At 40.9% G+C, this 12,569-nt stretch overlaps 1 protein-coding gene across 9 annotated transcripts in view; it reads left to right on the forward strand.

The window, feature by feature from the left end:
* Positions 1–12,569, forward strand: part of sun1b (Sad1 and UNC84 domain containing 1b) — a 69,275-nt gene that overhangs the window by 37,621 nt on the left and 19,085 nt on the right. For 7 of the 9 annotated variants that reach the window (XM_078418099.1, XM_078418100.1, XM_078418104.1 and 4 more), the window contains 9 exons: positions 177–305; positions 866–949; positions 1,076–1,192; positions 1,381–1,479; positions 1,836–1,929; positions 2,055–2,113; positions 3,775–3,923; positions 4,014–4,274; positions 7,199–7,285. In XM_078418099.1, coding sequence (XP_078274225.1) covers positions 177–305; positions 866–949; positions 1,076–1,192; positions 1,381–1,479; positions 1,836–1,929; positions 2,055–2,113; positions 3,775–3,923; positions 4,014–4,274; positions 7,199–7,285 — 1,079 coding nt within the window. The remainder of the gene's footprint in view (positions 1–176; positions 306–865; positions 950–1,075; positions 1,193–1,380; positions 1,480–1,835; positions 1,930–2,054; positions 2,114–3,774; positions 3,924–4,013; positions 4,275–7,198; positions 7,286–12,569) is intronic. The other 2 variants (XM_078418097.1, XM_078418098.1) reach the window with 2 other exon arrangements.

A 12,569-nucleotide genomic window follows, 5' to 3' on the forward strand; every position in this document is an offset into this window, starting at 1 on the left:
TTTCACTTCAATTTAACATTAAAGGATTTAATCAGCAAAATACTTGCAAATACTCCAAAATACGTACTTTACATACATGAACAGTCCTACCGTAGAAAGTACATCCAACCTCGAGTGCTGTAAAGGCTAAAATGCTATTGGAATTTTAAAAATTGGTTGCATTCATTTTTTTTTAGGAGGAGTGATGTTGTTCACAAGTCACGCACATCGACTGGCAAAGTATGCTGTATCTACTGCAGCCGCATGGCTTTTACAACTTTATCAAACAATATTGTTGAAGACTGGTTTTTGCTCCCGAAGTACATGTAGGTGAAACGCACACTTGCATGGGCATGAATCTGTTGCCATCTAAATGAGCCAATTGCTGCTCTATTCATTATGCTTGCCGCATTATTATTCTAAGGGTTTAGTTTGAGATTTTTCAAGTGCTTCTCCAAAAATCTACAACTTCAAGTCATTGTGTTGGAGTCACAGTCATAGCGTGGAAACAGGCCTTTCAGCTCAACTTGCCCATGCCGACGAATCTGAGCAAAATGGATTATATTCCTGAATCCATCGTTTTTGACTTGTGCTGTCCGTTCACTCTTTGCTTATTTGATTTAGACTGCATGTTTACATTGTTTGCAGAGGACCCAGCTTGTGGTTGTAAATTGGTGCACTAAATTTAAGTAGCCAATACCGTACCTTTTTACTAATTTATTTAGGTAAATACTTAATAACGCGGTCATTTGCATGCATGAGCGTTGTGTTGGCTACATGCAAATTGGTCAACTTCATTTCCCATCGATTTGGGAGCAAGCTTTTTCTCGACAATATTTTTACCATCTTGGAGAAAGCCAGCTAAGGATCGGTTTCTGTGTTGCAGCCCATTCAAGTTACTGTGGACGAATGAATGTAAAAGAATTGATTACTGGGGATGGACACCTGAATATAAATGGGGAGTCCTTGTGTAAGTATTTTAGTTTGCTACCTGATGTTGCTGCTTCATTCCACAGCTGCTTGTGGGGCAAATACACTTGACCACCAATTTCCCCTTGTTCACTTGACTAATGGATTATACTGCCACAATCAACAGGTGATGACTGTAAGGGGATGCAACACGATACATATAAATCCACTGACATGGAGTCCACAAAGTACATGAAGCATACACAAGTCACACGGACTATCTGGCTGGTCTTTTCTTATGCAGGTTGTTTTCTTTTTAAATTCTACTTTGTCCTCTTTTTGAAAAATGGCAAAACTTGTTATTATTGCATGTTTGGAAGATTTGGTGCTTCAACTTTTTGTCCAGTGTATTTAATAAATATTTATCCCAACAAGAAATTTCTGAATTTGCTCAGTTGATGTATTCCAGATTGATTTGTTTTATATTTGTAGGCTCATTGTTGCTGCAAATGATCCAGGCTGTTGGTGCTGTTGCCTGGTTTGTATCCAGGAAGGTCTTGTCTATTCTGTGGTTGGCCATTGTATCTCCAGGTTATTTAATTTTAATTTTTCATTTTTGTTCTGCATTTGTTCCACCCAATTGATTTTGTGCATGCTTGGTACTCCTAGAGCTTTTGTAATGCATGCTTTCAAGTATTACGGTGTTGTAAATTTTGATTTCACCCAAGTCTTTGGCATATTGCGATGGCTTCAGTAGTGTACTGACCTGCCTTAGTTTTCTTCACCATTCTTCTTGGATCCATACATTTGTTCCTACTTTCTCCGATTTATTGCCGGGTGCTACGTACAGCATGTTTGTTGCAGCATTTGCACTTGTACCAAGCTGCTTTTCAGGGTGAGCACCTGATTACTTGGCTCCACATTTATTCTTTTGTGTTTGTTTTTAGGAAAGGCTGCTTCTGGAGCATTTTGGTGGCTTGGGACTGGATGGTACCAGCTGATTACTTTAGTGTCCCTTCTTGATGTGTTCTTGCTCACCAGGTATGTTTTGCTGATGTAGATCACATGCTTCACTGTACACATTGGAAGGAGAGTACTAAATGTATTAGACATTTTAAAAATGACTAGATTTAATTTAGTTTGGAAATTATTGTCTTTGCATTCAGGTGTCTTCCCAGATTACTTAGATGGTTGTTCTTATTGATTCCATTTCTTCTTCTATTTGGTAAGTAAACACAAACCTTGAATGCACTGCAGTCTTACTAGTACTGTGAACTGAAAGAAGGTCAGAGTACAATGAAGAAACCGTATTCCTGTGTGCAGAATTAACAACCTGATAAAGCAAGGTTGCACATAAGGTTAACTGTATGACAAATGACTAGTACAACTCGTCGTAGTTTAGGATGGCTGTGGCATATGCCCAGATAAGCCACATTCCCAACCTTTAATCTGACACAATTTACGAGAGTGCACTTGAAATCCCCCCAAAATTGTATCGCCTAGGCCGGATGAGGTGGCTGATCTCAATCTCATCGGGACTTTTGCGCCAATTGGCGGGTCGAATTTGTCCCCACCTGACCTCTGGTAACTCGGGCCCGGCACCTGTAACTCGGGCCCGGCGAGAGCCAGCAGATCCATTCCCATAGACAATTTCCGTGGCCGACTTTGCGGGGTGGGTATCTCGGTTCCTCGGTGGTCTAGGTGGACTGTTCCAGTACTGTTGGACTCCTCTCGGAGCCCTTGACCTCTGTTGGCCTGGCAAAACGGATAATCCAGAAAGGCTCTGGAACCAAGGGTGCCAGAAAATTGGTGGTGGACCTGCGCAGATGTACCATTGTAGATACCAAGGTATCTATGAGCATCAATGAATATACTGTCAAATTTCTTTTCAATGTGCCTTTTGTAAATCTCTCCCATGTATATTGGCAGTAATTTGCTTCTTCCCTATGGCCAAACCTTCCAAAATGGTCTTGAGTACTTAAGACAAACGGCTTCCTGCGCACATAAAACAGACTTGCTCCCATTATTTATTCATTCAAGTAACATGGATGAATTGCTGTGAAATGTTTATTTTAAAGAAGAATTCAAGTTGGAAAAGTGACAAATAGACCAGTTACAAAATTCACTAATTCACTTTATGATAAAGGAATATAAACTGATCTGTAATTGAATCAAGTGGAAACAAAGTTCTGTTTCAATAGTTAGAATTTTGGCCTTCAGGCATGAATTTCAATAATAAATCTCTGCCCTATTTTTCTTTTTGCTATCAAATCCAAAAGCCGGTGTTTAAATGGTTTGAATCCAAATTCATTCATGTTGTTTGAATCCAAACCATTACCAGCTGGTAATACCAATAAAAGTTGGTATCCAAATGGTACATTTGTCAGTGTTCTAGATTGTGCCCCTCACTTTTGTTTAGACCGATCTTATCAGGCTCTTTGGTCATTGAGTTTCCTCCATATTGTAATGATAAATTTTAATTTTATGCTGCCTTTAAGTGTTCAGCTCTTCAATCGGCACTCTTAATTGATAGAACACCGTCATCTAGTGGGCTACATTAAAAATGGGTTTGAGACTAATTGGTAAATCAATGTTGAAAGGCAGTAAAAACCCTTCATTAAAAGTATTTACTATATTTTTTATGTAACTTGTGAAGTCATTGTTTAAAATAGTGGACTTGATGTGTTAGAATTTGCCCTGATTAATTACATTATTGATAAAGGGACCATCAGAAAATGGGGCTGAAAAAGCACAAAAGCTTGTGGTTTAACTACTTTGTGGTGCTAAATATAGCAACACAAAACTACAGTTCCCTTATTTCTACCTGTAGCAAATTATTGTTCACCATCTTTAGTACAATATTGTAATACCTTTTCATTTCTTCAGTTGGTCTGTGGTACTATGGACTGGCAGGCTTGTGGTCATTGTTGCCAATCTTCAATGGAACGGCGTTACAAACAACACAGCGTTCAAAAGAAATTGTACCAAATGTTCAGACAAATGAAGAGATTCCAAGTTCTCCACCGATTACCCTGGTAATGGTTCCAGCATAAATAGTTTTGTGCAGCATTGCTCAGGACCTGAAGTGCTTTTTTTTTACCACTGTGTGTGGCTATTTGTTTCAGAATACTGGACACTCTTTTGATTGGAGTCGTGTGGCAGAGTTGGAAAAGCAGGTTGCTTTTCTGAATGGCAAGTGTGATCAGACCACCCACACTGCAGACGTTCGTTACAGTCAGCTTATTGGTTTGTTAGAGAAGTTACAGGAGCAGGTCAGAGAGATGAGCGATAAAGAGAGAATCTCCATCCTCATCAGAAACTTGATCAGCCAGCAGTCAAATGTGCTGCGAGAAGAGAAAAAGTTGGAAACAAGTGATCATTCCCAGGTAAGTTACTAGAGTGAACCAGACCATTGCACAAACCAACCTCCCTTCCATTAACGCCATCTACACCTTGGCATTGCCACCAGCATAATCAAGGATGAGTCGCACCCCAGCCGCTCCCTCTTCTCCCCTCTCCCATCAGGCAAGAGGTATAAAAGTATGAAAACGCACACCTCCAGATTCTGATGAAGGGTCTTGACCCGAAATGACACCTATTCCTTTTCTCCAGAGATGCGGCCTGACCCGCTGAGTTACTCAAGCATTTTGTGTCATCCTCCAGATTTAGGGACAGTTTCTTCCCAGTTGTTATCAGGCAATTGAACCATCCTACAAACAACTAAAGCAGTCCTGAGCTATCTACCTGAGCTATCTACCTCAATGGAGACCCTCGGACTATCTTTGATTGGACTTTACCTTGTTCTAAACGTTACTCATGTTATTCCCTTTTCGTGTATTTATACATTGTGGATTGTAATCTTGTATGGTCTTTCCACTGACTGGTTAGCACATAATAAAAACATTTCACTGTACACGTGACAATAAAGTAAACTGAAAGATAAGAGAAAGCAACGGCTGAGGTCAGCTTCAGTGATATATTCTAGTTTGCTCACCTTTGCAACAGAGTTAACCGCAATCTTACCTGTGGATCTGAAGACCATCTCTGATAGCAGTTTCCAGCTGCAGCCAGATGTGGTTTGTAAAGGTTGAACTGGGCATAACATTGCTGTTATTTTTTTAGCTATAAATTTCCTCTGAGCTGTTTTATGTACATCAGATTGCACCTGGACTTGATCCTGGACAAATTAATTTGTTGTGTTGCTGTGCGCTTTTATTTACATATGTGCTTCTGAATATCCATTACTAATAATGTTCATGGTTGGTACAAGGTGATCCAAGAGCAGCTTTCTGACCTTTGCTTAACTCTTTAGAGGCCACTTCTACTTTTTACGGCATTTATGCTTAGTTTCTTGGCTCTTTCGGAAGCATTTGTTAGTAAAAGGCAGTTGTGGAGATCAGGTATCTGGCCCAGTCGGAGCCAGCAGACCCATTCCCATAGCCGACTTCTACAACCGAATTAGCGGGCCGGCATCTCAGCTCCCCAAGGCAGTGAACTCTGTTGGTCCAAGGATGCCAGAAAATTAGTGATGGACCTGTATTATATTTAAGTATATAAAATGATGAGAGGCATAGATAGGGTAAACAGTCAGAACTTTTTTCCAAGGATGGAAAAATCAAATACTTGAGGGCCAAGGTGAGGTGGGTGGGCCAAGTTCAAGGAGATATGCTGGGCAACTTCTTTTATACAGGGGGTGGCGGGTGCCTGGAACGTGCTGACAGGGTTGGAGGTTGAGATAGATATGATAATGGCATTTAAGAGGCTTTTGGATAGGCATATGGATAAGCAGGGATTGGAGGAATATGGATTATGCGCAGGTGGATGAAAGATGGTCTTAGCATCATGTTCAGCACAGACATTGTGGACCGAAGGGTCTGTTCGTGTGCTGCACTGTTCTGTATTCTATATTTTACAGAGTTAAATCAATTGTTCCTCTGTGAAACTAGAACTGGGTGAAATTTCAGTTGGTAGTAGAAATTAATGGTGACATTTTGAAAATCCTTGAACATTAGCACCTAAACTTTCTGGAATTCCATTGCAATCTGTCTTTGGTGGTCATTGGTGCTCTTCCTTACTGTGCACATAATATGCATTCCGTTGCCTGGATACTTTGGACTTTATACTGAGAATAAAGCTGCCTTTGCATTGAAACAAGTGTCCAGTCAGTGAGTAGCTCTTTGAACAACTGTGCCAGTGAGGATGATCTCTTTAGATAATTGTCTGCGTTTGGAAATAAGCACCGGATGTAACAGTGGATTTCTTCAATTCCTCAGAATTGGAGGAACATTAACATTCCAACATCAGAAACCTGACAATTGGGAAGTGGCTTGTCTGATTTTTATCAGTTTCAGTGTCAAGGATTCATGTCACAGCTTTGATGTATTGAAATACTCAAAACATGTTCTGCATGTGTAAATAAGTGAAACTTGGCCAGCTGGGCAATTCGATTAGGCTTAGTAACAGAAAAGTAAAATCTTTGATTTTTTTTTGGCCTCATTTTTCATTAATTTGGTTTGTTTATTATCGTTGCATGTACCAAGGTACAGTGAAAAGCTTTATTTTGCATGCTATCTAATCAAATCTGTTACAACTATACATAAATACCAAGCCAAACTCAAATACAATGAGTAAGACGAAGGGAAAGCTAAAGGGGGCTGAATTGGTAACATCTAGGTCTCAATTGTAGGCTGACCATTTTCAAAACAAGTGATGCAACTGACCAACCATAAGACAGGCTTGGAGTAGAGCCTCTTGAATTTATTTGATGTTTATCCTTTAAATTATTAATGTGACCATATTGCCTCTGCAAATATGGTAACATGGTTTGTAATTATATTTAAACAGAACAGTTTAGTTATTAGTTAGTTTAGTTTAGAGATACAGCGTGGAAACTGGCTCTTCCGTCCATCGACTCCCTGTCGACTAGCGATCCCTGTACGCTAGCACTATCCTACACACTAGGGACAATTTACAATTTTCACCAAATCTAATTAACCTACAAACCTGTACGTCCTTGGAGTGTGGGAGGAAACCATAGCACCCGGAGAAAACCCACACAGTCATGGGGAGAACACACTAACTTCATACAGACAGCACCCGTAGTCAGGATCGAACCTGGGTCACTGGCACTGTAAGGCAGCAACTCTACTGCGGTGCTCCAGTGTCGCCCGAAGCTTCTAAAGATCTCTTAGAAATCAGTTTCCATTAAAATCCCAGAGTTTATGATGGCCAAACCTTCCATTCTGAGATACTTTTAACGTGATTATTTGTTTGTTTGGCTGAGTTAACCACTGTTTTCCTTCCTTACCAGAACCAGTTTGTGGCTTTGCATCAGAACCATGAGTTACGAATTGCTGAACTGGAGTTAATGTTTCAGAGCTTGTCTAACAGATCAGAGGTACTGTAATTTTGTAGTTATACCTGCTAGTTCATAATGTGACTGGGTAATTGTCGAACCTTTGCACACTTCCTGTTGCCAGTCCCCAGTGGGCGATTAGATTAGGCTTAATTCTGAAACATGGAGCTCAATCTGTTTGGCAAAGCAGATTGTAGAGGTGCTCACACAAAGGACTATCTGGACAAGAATCAGTTTGCATGTTGCAATGCTCTGGCACAAAAGAAAAATAAAAACCAGATCATTCTTCCTGTAGACTACGAACAGTCTAATTTTGTGTATAATTTGGTAATTGTACCTTGAGTGATGAGTGAACCTTGGACATTTTACTGTAATTGTATTTAAACAGAAGTTTAGTTATTAATTAAACTGAGTTGATTGTAGAATCAAAGAACAAACTGACAATTGTATTGCACAAAGGCTAAGTTTATCTGGAAGACGTGCACAAACTCATGCCAGTAACTGCTTTAAACTTCACTGTGGGGTCAGCGCAGGATTGTGGGCACAAGGGAGCTAGTTTCGCTTGTAAGAAAGACGACTTGTACCCTGGAGACACACGACTACAGATACTGGAATCATGAGTATAAAAAAAACTACTGGAGGTTTTGGGTCAAATCCTTCAGTCTATCCATTTCCCTCCACAGATGTTGCCTGACCCGCTGAGTTCCTCCAGCAGTTTTTTTTTTGCGTGCTCCCCGCATTGATTGTAGCATCAGCAGTGGATGTTGTCACTTGTAAAGTAATAAAGTTCCTTAATTAGGAAAATCGCTCAATTTTTTTTATTATACTCAGTCCTAAAAAGTCTTTTGAATGGTCACAACAACCTCTTACCCTTCCCCACCTGCCCATTTCACCCCATCCCCAGCCCCCCTAAAATCTGGTTACACCATCTTCTGTCTCGCCCCTTCCCATTTATATATCTCTTTATCTTTCCTTACACATTTGGTCTGGATACAGTTGATTATCACTTTGCCTCCACAGATGCTGTTTGACTTACTGGGTTCTTGATGCATTTTAATTTTTGCACCGTATTCTCGTACCTCGTGCTGGTGAGGCCAGGAACAGAGAGATAGAGGGTATGAATTTATGGCTGAGGGACTGGTGCAGAGAGCAGGGATTTAGATTTCTGGACCACTGGGATCTCTTCTGGGCTAGGGGTGACTTGTACAAAAGGGACGGGTTGCATCTTAACAGCAGGGGGACAAACATTCTGGCAGGCAGGTTTGCTAGTGTGACACCTGTGGCTTTAAACTAAGTAGTGGGGGGGAGGGGTTAACAAATTGTGAATATGAAGATGAGGTAAAAGGGAATACAGGAGATATTGCAAAAGACTCTCGGAAGAATGGGAACAGAAGTTCTAGAGCGGAAAAGAAATTAAGGGCAGGGCCAATTGTGAACGATGTGAGAGGGGAGGTAAATACAGAAGTTAAAGTGTTGTACTTAAATGCGCGTAGTATAAAAAATAAAGTGGATGAGCTTGAGGCTCAGTTAGTCATGGGCAAGTATGATGTTGTAGGGATCACTGAGACATGGCTACAAGAGGACCAGGGCTGGGAACTGAATATTCAGGGGTACACAACGTATAGAAAAGACAGACAGGTGGGCAGAGGGGGTGGGGTTGCTCTGATGGTAAGGAATGATATTCATTCCCTTGCAAGGGGTGACATAGAATCAGGAGATGTTGAATCAGTATGGATAGAAATGAGAAATTGTAAGGGTAAAAAGACCCTAATGGGAGTTATCTATAGGCCCCCAAACAGTAGCCTCGACTTAGGGTGCAAGTTAAATCAGGAGATAAAATTGGCGTGTCAAAAATGTAATGCTACGGTGGTTATGGGAGATTTCAACATGCAGGTAGACTGGGAAAATCAGGTTGGAAATGGACCCCAGGAAAGAGAGTTTGTAGAGTGCCTTCGAGATGGATTCTTAGAACAGCTTGTACTGGAGCCTACCAGGGAGAAGGCAATTCTGGATTTAGTGTTGTGTAATGATCCTGATCTGATAAGGGGACTAGAGGTAAAAGAGCCATTAGGAGGCAGTGATCACAACATGATAAGTTTTACTCTGCAAATGGAAAGGCAGAAGGGAAAATCGGAAGTGTCGGTATTACAGTATAGCAAAGGGGATTACAGAGGCATGAGGCGGGAGCTGGCCAAAATTGATTGGAAGGAGGCCCTAGCAGGGAAGACGGTAGAACAGCAATGGCAGGTATTCCTGGGAATAATGCAGAGGTTGCAGGATCAATTTATTCCAAAGAGGTGGAAAGACTCTAAGGGGAGTAAGAGACACCTGTGGCTGACAAGGGAAGTCAGGGACAGCATAAAAATTAAGGAGAGGAAGTATAACATAGCAAAGAAGAGTGGGAAGACAGAGGATTGGGACTCTTTTAAAGAGCAACAAAAGTTAACTAAAAAGGCAATACGAGGAGAAAAGATGAGGTACGAGGGTAAACTAGCCAATAATATAAAGGAGGATAGCAAAAGTTTTTTTAGGTACGTGAAGAGGAAAAAAATAGTCAAGGCAAATGTGGGTCCCTTGAAGACAGAAGCAGGGGAATTTATTATGGGGAACAAAGAAATGGCAGACGAGTTAAACCGTTACTTTGGATCTGTCTTCACTGAGGAAGATACACACAATCTCCCAAATGTTCTAGGGGCTGGAGAACCTAGGGTGATGGAGGAACTGAAGGAAATCCACATTAGGCAGGAAATGGTTTTGGGTAGACTGATGGGACTGAAGGCTGATAAATCCCCAGGGCCTGATGGTCTGCATCCCAGAGTACTTAAGGAGGTGGCTCTAGAAATAGTGGAAGCATTGGAGATCATTTTTCAATGTTCTATAGATTCAGGATCAGTTCCTGTGGATTGGAGAATAGCAAATGTTATCCCACTTTTTAAGAAAGGAGGGAGAGAGAAAACGGGTAATTATAGACCAGTTAGTCTGACATCAGTGGTGGGGAAAATGCTGGAGTCAATTATAAAAGACGAAATTGCTGAGCATTTGGATAGCAGTAACGGGATCGTTCCGAGTCAGCATGGATTTACGAAGGGGAAATCATGCTTGACAAATCTACTGGAATTTTTTGAGGATGTAACTAGGAAAATTGACAAGGGAGAGTCAGTGGATGTGGTGTACCTCGACTTTCAGAAAGCCTTCGACAAGGTCCCACATAGGAGATTAGTGGGCAAAATTAGGGCACATGGTATTGGGGGTAGGGTACTGACATGGATAGAAAATTGGTTAACAGACAGAAAGCAAAGAGTGGGGATAAATGGGTCCCTTTCGGAATGGCAGGCAGTGACCAGTGGGGTACCGCAAGGTTCGGTGCTGGGACCCCAGCTATTTACGATATACATTAATGACTTAGACGAAGGGATTAAAAGTACCATTAGCAAATTTGCAGATGATACTAAGTTGGGGGGTAGTGTGAATTGTGAGGAAGATGCAATAAGGCTGCAGGGTGACCTGGACAGGTTGTGTGAGTGGGCGGATACATGGCAGATGCAGTTTAATGTAGATAAGTGTGAGGTTATTCACTTTGGAAGTAAGAATAGAAAGGCAGATTATTATCTGAATGGTGTCAAGTTAGGAGGAGGGGGAGTTCAACGAGATCTGGGTGTCCTAGTGCATCAGTCAATGAAAGGAAGCATGCAGGTTCAGCAGGCAGTGAAGAAAGCCAATGGAATGTTGGCCTTCGTAACAAGAGGAGTTGAGTATAGGAGCAAAGAGGTCCTTCTACAGTTGTACCGGGCCCTGGTGAGACCGCACCTGGAGTACTGTGTGCAGTTTTGGTCTCCAAATTTGAGGAAGGATATTCTTGCTATGGAGGGCGTGCAGCGTAGGTTCACTAGATTAATTCCCGGAATGGCGGGACTGTCGTATGTTGAAAGGCTGGAGCGATTGGGCTTGTATACACTGGAATTTAGAAGGATGAGGGGGGATCTTATTGAAACATATAAGATAATTAGGGGATTGGACACATTAGAGGCAGATAACATGTTCCCAATGTTGGGGGAGTCCAGAACAAGGGGCCACAGTTTGAGAATAAGGGGTAGGCCATTTAGAACGGAGATGAGGAAGAACTTTTTCAGTCAGAGGGTGGTGAAGGTGTGGAATTCTCTGCCTCAGAAGGCAGTGGAGGCCAGTTCGTTGGATGCTTTCAAGAGAGAGCTGGATAGAGCTCTTAAGGATAGCGGAGTGAGGGGGTATGGGGAGAAGGCAGGAACGGGGTACTGATTGATAGTGATCAGCCATGATCGCATTGAATGGCGGTGCTGGCTCGAAGGGCTGAATGGCCTACTCCTGCACCTATTGTCTATTGTCTATTGTCTATATTCCAGCATCTGCACTCTCTTGCTTCAGTCTATTGAAAATCTGTTTACAAAGAATTGGTCCTCGTCAGGAAATTAGGAGCCACAGATTTATGATGACTGCATATTTTATTGGGAACTTTGTAGACCTTTAAAGTGAGCTTTATTTCTGCTATTTACAATTCAGAAATGAAGTGCTTGCTCCATTAAATGCAGGTTGGGGAAAAGACTTTGGGTGTCTTCATCCCATCTAAACACGCCAGCTTTTTTTTGGATTTTGAGGAAATGCAGTGACTACTAAGCAAAGAGATTTCAGTTCTCAAACGATCAGCAGAAATTATTTTGAATGAACATGTTGCTTTGAATGTACAGTTTATGATGGTAATTCTAGTTTCACTATACCTTAATTGGTACATGTGACAATAAACTGACCTTTGAACCTTTAATCTAAACAGTGCATTATTTTCAAAAACAGAATAGCTGGTGTGATTAAATGTACATTTGATGTATGAATCGCACTATATTTGTATGAAATTAGTGGCCAGAAAGAATCAGTAAAATTACTGGCAATGTTTTTTGCGTTGAAATGCGTAATCTTATTTTTCAAAATACACACTGAATTTGTCAATGCATCATGAACTGGTCAGTCTCTTCCATTCTGGGAACATTTTGTGACATTAGCTGCAATTGTTTTTATGGTGTCAAGAAAACAATGTAGTTATCAAATTTGATAAGTTTTACATGTTATCCAGTCAGCAGTGGGACATTTGTGTTGGATTTTCTTAACATTAGTGGGAAATATATTTGACTAATTTTAAGGCACATTAGTATAGTTTTTTTGTGTATTGTTGAACACTTCAGAATCTAAATCTCAATAAATAGCATAAACACCTTTTTTAAGTGATCTTTGAATTTATGTTTTTTTTAAAATTCTCCAGAGGCTCTTTTTTTTACCTGATGTATCTCATAACATCCTA

This window comes from Rhinoraja longicauda, chromosome 21, assembly GCF_053455715.1.
Source record: "Rhinoraja longicauda isolate Sanriku21f chromosome 21, sRhiLon1.1, whole genome shotgun sequence".
Taxonomy (NCBI): domain Eukaryota; kingdom Metazoa; phylum Chordata; class Chondrichthyes; order Rajiformes; family Arhynchobatidae; genus Rhinoraja; species Rhinoraja longicauda.